The sequence below is a fragment of the Scyliorhinus torazame genome, chromosome 16, assembly GCF_047496885.1.
Source record: "Scyliorhinus torazame isolate Kashiwa2021f chromosome 16, sScyTor2.1, whole genome shotgun sequence".
Classification (NCBI taxonomy): Eukaryota; Metazoa; Chordata; class Chondrichthyes; order Carcharhiniformes; family Scyliorhinidae; genus Scyliorhinus; species Scyliorhinus torazame.
This window is the reverse complement of record NC_092722.1, coordinates 161,875,135-161,887,418: the sequence shown is the minus strand read 5'-3', so window position 1 is coordinate 161,887,418 and position 12,284 is coordinate 161,875,135. Positions and strand designations below refer to the sequence as shown.

The window sequence follows — 12,284 nt, the reverse complement described above, 5'->3', positions numbered from 1 at the left end:
ACAGACAGTGATCCAAGCCGGAATCGAACCTGGGACCCTGGAGCTGTGAAGCAATTGTGCTATCCACAATGCTACCGTGCTGCTCTATCTCACGCTGCATTCTGATCTGGCATAATTAACATATGGGGACTGAACCTGAATATTGTTTCAATGTTCCTTTCTGCATCCAGCAACTTTTACACAAGCTGTAATTAGCAACTCATCAAGCATCATTGCATCATTTACCAGGACCTGAGGATGGAAACCTTGGACTGTGATAGTTGCACTTGTACCTGAATGAAGAATCCCCCCCCCCCCTCCTATTCTCTAATAACATGTGGGCATTGCTGGTAAGGCCAACATTTGTTCGCCATCCCTAATTGCCCTTGAACTGAGTGGCTTGCTAGGTCATTTCAGAGGGCAGTTAGCAGTCAACTACATTGCTGTGGTTCTGGAGTCACATGGCGGCCAGACCAGGTAAGGATGGCAGATCTTCTTCCCTAAAGGGCAGGCGGGTTTTCCCTGACAATCAATGATAGTTTCATGGTCACCATTAATGAGGTTAGCTTTCAATTCCAAATTCCAGCTGGCGTGGTGGGATTTGAACCCACGTTCTCAGAACATTAGACTGGGCCTCTGAGTTGTTAGTTCATTAACATTACTGTGCCAGCATCTCCTGGACACGGGGCAACAGCATTCAATGCATAGGAGACAGGGACAGAACAGTGCGACAATATTAACATTCTTAAGTTTAAATCGGAAAGTGACAAATAATAATAACCAGTTTGAAGGAAATTGGCAAGCTCCCAAGCACCAGGAGGCCAATTTTCCACCTCTGCACATCTTTGTTGTAGTATGCTGGAACAGTGACATAGGCACTGAAGAGTGTCAGCATGGATAAAAATGTGTATGCTCCTTCCAGTGTGAAATGCTAATGCATATTCAAATCTAAATTCGTACCACTGTGAATGCCAAGTTGAAAATGATGCCCTAAATTTGATAGGATTAAATTTAGCAGTAATGTCCCATCCATCAACCTCACCACAATCGGCTGTGCTGAAATGATTGAACGCCAGACTAAAAGATATGCTTTCAGTGTAATTTATTTTGGCATGCCATTAAATGATGATGTTGCATTGAGTCAGCAGAGGGACAGAAATAATTTATTTCATGATACTGTCACTTTTTATATATGATTTCTCCAAACCATTATATTGACATAATATCGAGTTTTAAATTATGGTGTATCATGTAATTGCTTTCCATTAGCAACTCCACATTCAATGCAGTTTCAACTAAGACCATAATTTTTTGCGTGGTTTGACACTAACTCAGGCAAGAAATTGTAAAACATGGATGCCATTGAAAGGACCACATAGTCACTATTTTGTTCGATGAAATTTTGTGGCTTTAAAGCATTAACGTACAAATAAATGGGAATTTCCTATCTTCTGCACGCTCCTTATGAGCTTCATTATGCACATGGAAAACTCAAACTGAACAATTTCAGGAATTGAACAATACTCTCTTAAATAAACAAATTCTGAAGAGCTCCCTACCCCTGAATATGACCCTACCTCATCCCACCTTAGTAAACAAAACAGTAGCACGACCATTGCCAACCTTCTGCAATAGTTTGAAGTACCTAATGGGGGATGGTGAAATGTTGTAATTTATGTATTGGTTATGTATTGGCTTCTCCCTGCATTATTCTCTTGTCGTACAAAGATTCTTATGTACTTTATATTTTTCAGCACACATCTGCTGGGTTGGTTATACAGGGAAATTTGCATTGGAATAAGAAAAACTTGAGCAGGAGTAAGCCATAAAACCCCTCGAACCTGCTCTACTGTTGTAAAATCATTGCTGATCTGATCTTGGCCTCCACTTTCCTTCCTGTTCTCCATAACCCTTGGCATCCCTATAGTTCAAGAAGCTGTCTACCTCAGCTGTGGGTATGTTCAATATCTTAGTGCAGAAGGTGCGGGCAGCACGGTAGCATAGTGGATAGCACAATTGCTTCACAGCTCCAGGGTCCCAGGTTCGATTCCGGCTTGGGTCACTGTCTGTGCGGAGTCTGCACGTCCTCCCCGTGTGCGCGTGGGTTTCCTCCGGGTGCTCCGGTTTCCTCCCACAGTCCAAAGATGTGCAGGTTAGGTGGATTGGCCATGCTAAATTGCCCTTAGTGTCCAAAAGTGCCCTTAGTGTTGGGTGGGGTTACAGGGATAGGGTGGAGGTGTGGGCTTTTCCAAGTAGGGTGCTCTTTTCCAAGAGCCGGTGCAGACTCTATGGGCCAAATGGCCTCCTTCTGCACTGTAAATTCTATGATTCTATGATGATTAGCTTCCCCTGGAGAAGAGAATTCTAAAGATTCAGCGAATTAATTCCTCCTCTTCTTCATCTTAAATAATATCTTCTTTGCTGACATAGATACCTGGTCAAGTTAATATTGCTCAGTGATTAGATTTAGATTTTAGATTTAGATTTATTGTCATGTGTACCGAGGTACAATGAAAAGTTTGACTTTTTTTCTCAAGGATCAGATAACCATAATGAATTTATTTCAAATCCTTTCACACATGATGTTGAGAAACAGTCACTAATCAATTGAGAAGAGTTTGGAGAAACATTGTTGTACAAAGTTGTTGGAGCAAGTAATTCCTCGCTACAGAAGCAAAGACAACTACATTGCTTAAGTGGAAAAAATGACTTTGGGAAAAATGACTTTGGGAGCTGGGGAAGATAGCAAGTTCTGGAGAGGAATGGACAGTGGGGTTAGCTTTAGATAACTCTCTCAAAGAGCTGGCATTGAAATGTCGCCCTGAATGGTCCCCTTCTGTGCTCTTAACCTCTAAAGTAGTGCAGGAAAAGGAAAGTACCACTAGGCTTGTGAAAAATACTGCTAGTTTCACAAGTTTTTAAATACAAACAAAGAAAAATAAAGATTTAAGCACAATACAGGCTTGTACCAGTGAATGCATAGAGTTGGAATTTCTGGATGCTACTCCGATCTCCTACCATAAAAGAAGATTATCACGAATCATGAAGATCTGGCATAAATGCTCTTTTACTCTGTTTCTCCAGGGTTTTCACCAATCTTTCACCAAAGTTACAATGGGAGAGTAGGTGATGCCCAACTTTATACCAGACCAGGGGGGGCAAGGTGGCAGAGTGGTTAGTACTGCTGCCTCACAGCTCCAGGGACCCGGGTTCAATTCCGGCCTCGGGTGACTGTACGGAGTATGCACTTTCTCCCCGTGTCTGCGTTGGTTTCCTCCGGGTGCTCCGGTTTCCTCCCACAGTCTAAAGATGTGCAAGTTAGGTGGATTGGCCATGCTAAATTGCTCCTTGGTGTCCAAAAAGGTTAGGTGGGGCTACTGGGATAGGTTGGAGGCATAGGGTGCTCTTTCCAAGGGCTGGGTTTCCTCTCGGTGCTCCGGTTTCCTCCCACAGTCCAAAGATGTGCTGGTTAGGTGGATTGGTCACGCTAAATTGCCCTTCAGTTAGGTGGTGTTACTGGGTTATGGGGACAGGGTTGAGGTGTGGGCTTAAGTAGGGTGCTCATTCCAAGGGCTGGTGCAGACCCTATGGGCTGAATTGCCTCCTGCTGCACTGTAAATTGTATAACTCTATAATTGAGTTAAAGTCTGTAAGATTTACAATGTTAATTACATTTTGATTTCCATCTGTTGTTGACTTTTTAATATTTACATTTAAGATTAAATTTTTGGAGTTTTCAATGCCAGTTCTTTGCTGCAAGTTTGGAGCTTTCTCTTTGGGAAGGCCACTCAACGACCTGTTGAGCTTTGATTTAGATTGAAGCCAAAGAAGTTTCATCTAAGATAATGTGAAGTTCTCCTTTTGAATCCCAATATGAACAATAGTGAAACAAACAAGTGCTATTTCAAAGTAGCACTGATACATAGATCGAGGAGAGATCCTTAGCTGTTCTTCTGTCTCCTAGCTGAAGAAATGCACTGAGAACATGATTACCTACGACTATGAGTTGAAAAATGATGCAGAATGGAAACCAATGAGAAAAAAAAAAGAATTATTTCAGACTTACAGGAGGAATGACTGCTAGGGAAACTCTTTCTGCCCTCTGACACTATATCCGGATCACCTGTGCAGTGCATCTCTGGATTCATTACACCATCCGGAAAGCAGCGGTGAAAGAAATCAGGACGTGGTCTGAAAGAAAGTACATCGTGAGGATTTAAGCACAACAGTTTTGTGATTTTGTAAAGGAAAAAGTAATTTCAGGGGCATATACTTTGATAGCTGAGTAATTATGTCAGATCTGCCCAGAATACTTAACAATTTGCTCTAAAAATAATTCACTTAGAAGAGATGTTTTGGAAAGGGTTGTAGCTTCCCCATTTGATGTATGAAAAGGAGTGCGCATTCACTCAAGTCATACAATCGGAAATAATTCTATTTGAGCTCTCTCGCTTCTAAGCATTGATCTCAGAGGGTACAGAGTAACTGAAGGCTTCCTTTATCATCCACTGTGCCTCAATTGAGCACTTGACATGTTGCAAAAAGTTCTTGATGGCAGCTGAAGATAAAAGCCTCTCCTGAACCCATTATCTTCCGTAAAATGTTTAAGGTTGTGAACTAAATAGTGCAGCAGCACCACATATTCTAATTTGTACGGCTTTTAGAAACAAGAGTCATAAACATAACAAGATACAGAAGTTCACACTCGTGAGAAGAAAAATGCTTCACCCAGTACAGGTAGTTGGTCTGGACTATAATCTGTACATAGGTTATTGACTGCAGAAGCAAAATCCCTATTGACATTTCCCATGAATTGTTGCATAACGTTGCCCATTGCAGAAGTGCACTTTTATAATCTCTAATTTCATAAATAAGGCTTTAGGCTGTTTGCACAATTGAAAGAACAATGTAATAAAACAGGAAATGTAACTTTGTGCTTGAGATCATGTGATACAGATTCAGTAAATGCAAATTGTTTATAAAATAATCGATTTACCTTGGAGTCATGATTAAGTTTGGTCCTCAGCTAAAGGGTGGCATGATTGGACCAGGGTGTGCATCTATAATTCAGCCCCCTCTTTAAAAGTCAGACATGGCATCATTATTTCCACAGTTTCATTATTAATGCCCTTGGCCACATTTATGATGGAAACTGGCGATGTAAATACAGTCATGAGATCCTCCCACTGAAGTGTCTCTACTGTTGGGAAAATGTCATTACATCATGGTAAATTTACATAGGCAGGTCTGATTATAAATGTGGACAGAAGACATTTGTCACAGAAAAAGTTGATAGTAAATGCACCTGAACATAAAGTTTTAACACATTTATAGACAGATACAGTAGCTAAAGCTTTTTATTTCGATGTTCAATCCGGGCAAATGCAAGGTGATGCGTTTTGGAAGATCCAATTCAAGAGCAAACTATACGGTAAATGAAAAAGCCCTGGGGAAAATTGATGTACAGAGAGATCTGGGTATTTAGGTCCATTGTACCCTAAAGGTGGCTGTGCAGGTCGATAGAATGGTCAAGAAGGCATACGGCATGCTTTCCTTCATCGGAAGAGATATTGAGCACGAGAGTTGGCAGGTCATCTTACAGTTGTACAAGACTTTGGCTCGGCCACATTTGGAAAACTGCGTACAGTTCTGGTCGCCAAATTACCAAAAGGATGTGGATGCTTTGGAGAGGGTGCAGAGGTGGTTCACCAGGATGTTGTCTGGTATGGAGGGCGCTATGAAGATATGAAGAGAGGTTGAGTAGATTAGGATTATTTTTGTTAGAAAGACGGAGTTTGAGGGGGAACCTAATTGAGGTCTACAAAATCAGGAGAGGGGGTGGATAGCAAGAAGCTTTTTCCCAGAGTGGGGAATTCAATTACTAGAGGTCATGAGTTCAAGGTGAGAGGGGAAAAGTTTAAGGGAGATATGGGTGGAAAGTTCTTTACGCAGAGGGTGGTGGTTGCCTGGAACGTATTGCCGGCGGAGGTGGTAGAGGCGGGCACGATATCGTCATTTAAGATGTATCTAGACAGATACATGAATGGGCGGGGAGCAGAGGGATACAGATCCTTAGAAAATAGGCGACGGTTTTAGATAGAGGATCTGGATCGGCGCAGGCTTGGAGGGCCGAAGGGCCTGTTCCTGTGCTGTAATTGTTCTTTGTTCTTTGTTAATATGACTGTGTTAGCCTGTCTCAATGAAACCACCTCAGACCTAATTACAAAGTTGTCGTCACCTCTGAGGTATTAAACATGAAAGGCCAAAGGAATGCATAATCAATGAATCAATTAAGAAACATACAGGACTGCCATACCTCCTGGGTCATTCTGGAGTCTCCAGATATTAAAGATGTAACCCAGGAGAATCATTTCCACTTTCTTTGAAGATTTCTGTTTAACTTTTATAAATAAATTGTGGAGGTGGACAGAAATCAGACATCATCCAATCTGGTAGCGAAGAGCCTGGGCGGGATTCTCTGCTGGCGAGATTCTCTGTTTTGCCAGCGCTCAGGGGTTTTCCGACAGCATGGGGCTGCCCCATAATGGGAAACCCCATTGACCAGCCAGCGTAACGGAGCATCGGGACGGCGGGTCGGGGCAGAAACGTGGGGCGGCGGGGCGGAGAATCCAGCCCCCTACTTTTCACTTGATTGTTAGATAAGCAATGGCGGAGGTGGATTGGTTGGAGTTGGGTCATCATGCAAATTACATCTTGAGGAATACATCCAACTAGAGTTGGCAACCCCAGTCCGCAGAAAAATGGGTTGGAGCTCTCTGGAAAAAGGACCCATGAGTATTATTGTGCAAATTCAGGCGATGAAGAGATATGCTAAGAATTGAAAATCTCCAGAATTCCAGGTCGATTTACAACGCTCCGTCATTTGCATTGCACAAACAGCACCCTTTCATTATCCTCCCCGTTACTTTTGAGGACCTGTCAGGTCACAGAAGTAGTTTTAAGTGATCGATATTTGTATTGTTAAATAGTAGAAATAAAATATAGGGTGTGAACTAACCAAATTCGGTCTAAGTGTGTTGGCGAGTGGGAATCGCTGGGTGTTTCCAGCCAGCCGACCCAGCGAGGCCGTCACCAGTATCTAACGTTAATTGCTCCACTTAACGAGGCCCCACGGGCACCACTCCGGACCCTCACCACTCCCACTTCCTTCCTCCTCCAGCTGGTCCTGTGGGTCCTTCCCGGGACCATCCTCCAACCCCTCCTGGTCCGACACGTTCTCCGAGGTGGCCGCATGATCCTCCTCCTCTTCTGTCGCCCCGCTGCTGTGCCAGATTGTGGAAGGCATAGCAGAGCACCACAAAGCAGGCGACCCTCTGGGGGGTATACAGCAGGGCACTACCGGAGTGGTCGGGGCATCAGAACCGCATTTTGAGCAGTCTGATGCACCGCTCAATGACAGCCCAGGTGGCCACGTGGGCCTTGTTGTATCAGGTCTCCGCATCGGTCACTGGCTTCCGTACTGGCATCATTAGCCAGGTCCTAAACGGGTACCACTGATTCCCCCAACAGCCACACGGTCACCCTGGGGTGGCCCTCGAAGATGCCGGGAATCTCCGACTGCCCCAGGATGTAGCTGCCGTGCACACGCCGTGGGAAGCGAGAACACACATGCACGATCTTCATGTGGTCACATACGAGCTGGACATATAGGGAGTGGAACACTTCCTGTTGATATAGGGGACTCCCTGATGGCCCAGTGCGCGCAAGGTGACATGCGTGCCATCTATTACCTCCTGGACCTGGGGCATCTTGAGGATGGCGGAGAATCCTGCTGCCCGGTCATCATGTTGGGCTTGGTCCAGGTGAAAGTTTATATAGTTCGATGCCAGGGCAAACAGGGCAACTATGACTTCACGGATACACTTGTGGACTGTTGGTTGGGAAATGCCGCACAATTCCACACTCGAGTCCTGGAATGATCCCGAGGTGTAAAGAGCTGCGGTGAGCTTGATGACTACTGGGATCGGGTATCCTCCTCTGCCATGTGGTGCCAGGTTTGCAAAGGACATGGCACAGGTTCCGCACTGTCCCCTTGTTGAGGCGGAGCCTCCTGCAGCACACGCTGTCCGTCGTCTGTTCGAATGACCAGCGATGCCAGTACACCTTGGGCTGTCGCCAGCCTCCCCCTCTGGGACCCTCCCTGGCCTGGTGGGACCAAACCCTCAGGGTGTGGGGCGGGGCCCTGCTCATGGGCCATCGCCTCGAGCCTCTGTTGCTGCTGCTGTTGCCGCCTTCTCTGACGTCTGGCCGCCTGGCCTGCCACGAGCACCGCGATGGCAGCTTCCGGGGGTCCAAGATATCACCCATATCGTGTATATTAATATCTGTAAGGGATTGATGAGGGCGAGAGAAATTCAATCAGCGATGGCTTCCAGCCCGGTACCCTTTGGTCCTCCAAGGCCCCTCCCGCTCAGATCCCCTGCCATCCCTTGGGGTGCTGTCCAACACACCTTGCCCACTCACCCCAACCGCAGTGGGTACCCACCGGCACAGGAGCCCAGTGTACCCCAGACAGCCCCAGGTAACGTTACCTGGACCAGACGCTGGTTTCCTCCCCAATGCACACACCCACCCTCTGGTTGCAGGGTTGGCCCCCAGTGCTGAGACCCAGCCTTTGGGTGTTTGGATGTTGCCTTCTGCCTCTGTGGTGATGAAGCCTCCGGCGTCCAGGCCTCACGGTTTGTTTGGGATGTGAAGCAGTAACTCTCACCTGTGAGATGGCATGTGTACCCACGGGAATCCCCTTGGGAGCTGTAAAGTGTTCACATTATCGCAATAGCCAATTCCCTATTAGCAATAGCGTCAGCTGTGTGCTCGGAGGCCGCCACAGTCAGTGGGGGTTATGGGTGGTCAGTGGGACAGATAGACAGTAGCAGGAGTTGCCCCCACTATGGGTACAGATCCAGGGGGTGACATGGATGACCCCCCCCCCGCCCGCCCCCCGCCCCGACTGATGGCAGTCCACCACCCTCCCGACCGAAGCCCCCACCGTGGTCTCCTCCCACCCACCTGGAGGAGCAACCCCAGTGTCCCGGACTTGCCGCTTGGGTTTGATGAGGCTGCTCACGACCCCACAGAAGCCATTTCACCAGCTTCACGTTTTTAAAAAGGTGTACTAATCGGCACCCACGTGACCACTTGCTGGGGAGGCTGTTAGCTCACGCGAGGCCATTAGATAGAGAGAGAGTCGTTCCGTTGGTGATTTGGCGATTGGCTTTAATTGGTGATTACTGGTTTCTCGCCGCGTCGCAGTGGGATCCTCATCTCACCAACCAGAGCGTGCTGGTTAGATCGCAAACCAATTGGTGCTTGGCGCGGTTCCTGACTGTGGCTTCTCCCACGATCTAACGATCACATCGCGCTCAAGCAAGCACGTGTCGCGGCCGGTAAAGCGTTACATCTTTTTATTGATTTTCCAAAAATTGGAAAGGAGCAGGTAAACAAAGTACAATGCAGTACCGTAATGCCAGGGGGTCGATATCAGCTCATCCGTGCAGCTCGGCCGGGGTCGTTGAGCTTCTTCCTGCATCGGACTGCGGTCCTCCTCGTGACGCTGCCCGAGCTAACGGCCGATGCCGTTGCCACTGCCTCCCAGGCCCCCCTTCGGAGGAACAGGGTCTCTCATCTCAACTCCACGCCGTCTAGCAGCCTGGCCAGGCTGGCATCTCTGAAATATAGAGCAGGTCTCTGTGGTGCCATGGCTATCATGGTTGACTCAATCTGCAGTGTGTTTGGAGGGAGCGGTCTATGTGCTGCTCCCCCTTGTTATCGGAGAGCTGCCGGGCACGGTCCAGGCGAATCAGCTGGCAGGACAGCCATTTCTGCCATGAAGCCGTGGGGGATCATTTCCGGCCCTAATCGACATGAGATACTCATCGAGGTCACGCCAGGTCAGCCGTTGGGAAGCATGTCGCGCTCGCTACCGCACTTCATGCCTCTCCCGTTAGATCGCGACCTTTATCTCTATAGGAATAAACTGAAAATAATAGGAGGTCAAATGGATGAATGCAATCTACCTGATCTGAGTAGCTACTTGAAACTTTTGAAGGGCTAAAAATATTGGCACAGACATGAATAGCCTCCTTGTGTGCTGCAAATGCCCCTACCTTTCTCAAACAATCCTAAATGCGACACAGGAAAATGATAATGTAGGCCAGTTGGGTATGGTGGAAGATTACTGTGATGAAACTCCCAGTGACTCTGAATCTAATGAATAAATTGAATCTCTTCCATTGGCAGCATCTGGTATTGCTGTTGTACCTCTTAGTGTTAAGGTCTCGAGTAACAGATCTGGGTCCAGTCATACGAAAACTAATGGGGAACCATAGATTTGTTTTTTAAACCGGCTTCTAAATGTTGTAGAAAGATGTTTAGAGAATGCAATATGCCTGTGACAAGATTGATTACTCAGATTAATATAATCATTGACTATTGATTTTAGAACTCCATTTACATTCAACAATGAGCGAGGAATGCAAAAGTGACCATCAATTGAAGATTTTGTCTAATGCATCAAGCTGTGTTCAAATGTGCAAAACCAGGTTAGCAATGCTTCTTTGGAAAATCAGGTAACAAATCATAAAATGTAGCAAGGCACGTAAAGCATCCTATTATAGTGTGGGCATCTGGAAATCTTCTCACATGCATAGCTTTTAAATAACTAACTGGCTGACAAGGCTACTGAAGTACTGCATTATGGAGAAGAGATGTATCGGGTCATTAATTCCTTGCAGTGATGCTGTACTGATGAAAACAGTTACAAATAATGTTCACAGTTTGTTCTCATTATTTATGCCATTGCCAGCATATATTTTAAAGGATGTGCCAAGTGAAACATTCCACTTTTACATTTTTCCATTGTCTAACGCTTTGTTCATAATGGTCTTGGAAAAATCAGCAGGGCTTCTGCCAATCTCCCAGGGGAATCAGTTACACCAACGGTAGGCCTGCTGGGTTCCTCCCCAAAATTTTGTCATCCTGGATCTCCTAGCTGCATGGGGCTGGCCACTACCTGTGGCTGGTACACGCATTGCTAATCCATTGCAAATGCGGTTGCCTTCCGACAGCCTTGCAGACTGCTAATAAAATAGGAAGAAGCCATTTGCAGAAAGATATATTTTTTCCCCTACTGGATTGGAATGAATTGCAGATCCTCTTCAGCCCATATGACCTTTGTCAAGTCTTGCAGTCTGTCCAGTGTCATGTGAGAGTACCTTTAAGAAATGGGTATTTATAAATGGGTGTGTATATAAATATCTGCAGTGAGAGTACCTTTAAGGAATGGGTGTTTATAAATCGGTGTGTATATGAATATCTGTAGTGACAGTACCTTTAAGAAATGGGTATTTATTACTGCAGTGATGTCAGAGAGTGGGTGGAGCTGGGCTGTCTGTCGGCTTTTTACTTTCGCTTTAGGCTTTTTTGCTGCAGGGTGGGTTTGGTTTCATTTTAGTTTTGGAGAAGCTGAAATCACAGCAGATGTGTATGAATCTCTGCAAGCTTATGAATGTTCATTTGCTGATTTCAACGTGGTAACTGCTCTCAATAGTGAATTTAAACCTGATCTTTGTGTTAAAAGGGTCTTTTGGCTGTTGAATGTTGTTTGGGAATTTAGTAAGGATTACTTAGCGTTGTATTCTTTGGGGGTTGTATTTGAATTGATGGTTGCTAAGATGTTCACTGTATGTTTTAAAAAGGTTAACTTGAGTTCATAGAATAAACATTGTTTTGCTTAAAAAATATATTTTTCCATTTCTGCTGTACCACACCTGTAGAGGGAGTGTGTTGTGGACAATGGCTCTTTCAGAGGCTCGGAAGTTTTGGGGGGGGATATGGTCACACACAGTACCTTACGAACATAGACTAAAAAAAGGCTTTTAGATTTGGCAAAAACATTGCAGTTAACGTTACCCGACAGCATGCGAAATGAAGAGGTACTTACCGCAGTAGCTGAGCATTTAAAATTGTCTGAGATACAGTCTAAGTCATTAGAAATGGCGAAGATCCAGTTGCAGATTAAGCAGCTTGAACATGAAAAATAATTAAAGCAGCTTGAATACGATAGAGAGGAAAGAAAAAAAGAGAGAGAAAGAGATAGAGAGGACAAAGAAAAGGAGAGAGGAGAAAGGAGAAAAGAAAGAATGGCCTGAGCAGAACAAAAAGAAAGAGAAAGGGAGATACAGATCAGGGGAAAAAGAAAAAGAGAGAGAGTTTGAACTTCAGAAAATGGCCATGAAACATGAGTCAGTTAAATTTGCGAATTTAAAGGGAAACGGACAGTTGGA

General features: G+C 45.4%; 1 protein-coding gene across 5 annotated transcripts in view; it reads right to left on the bottom strand.

Annotated features, from left to right (window-relative positions):
* The window catches only part of plpp4 (phospholipid phosphatase 4), a 400,047-nt gene that overhangs the window by 149,816 nt on the left and 237,947 nt on the right, over positions 1-12,284 (bottom strand). For all 5 annotated transcript variants that reach the window (XM_072479340.1, XM_072479344.1, XM_072479343.1 and 2 more), the window contains one exon: positions 4,046-4,170. In XM_072479340.1, coding sequence (XP_072335441.1) covers positions 4,046-4,170 — 125 coding nt within the window. The remainder of the gene's footprint in view (positions 1-4,045; positions 4,171-12,284) is intronic.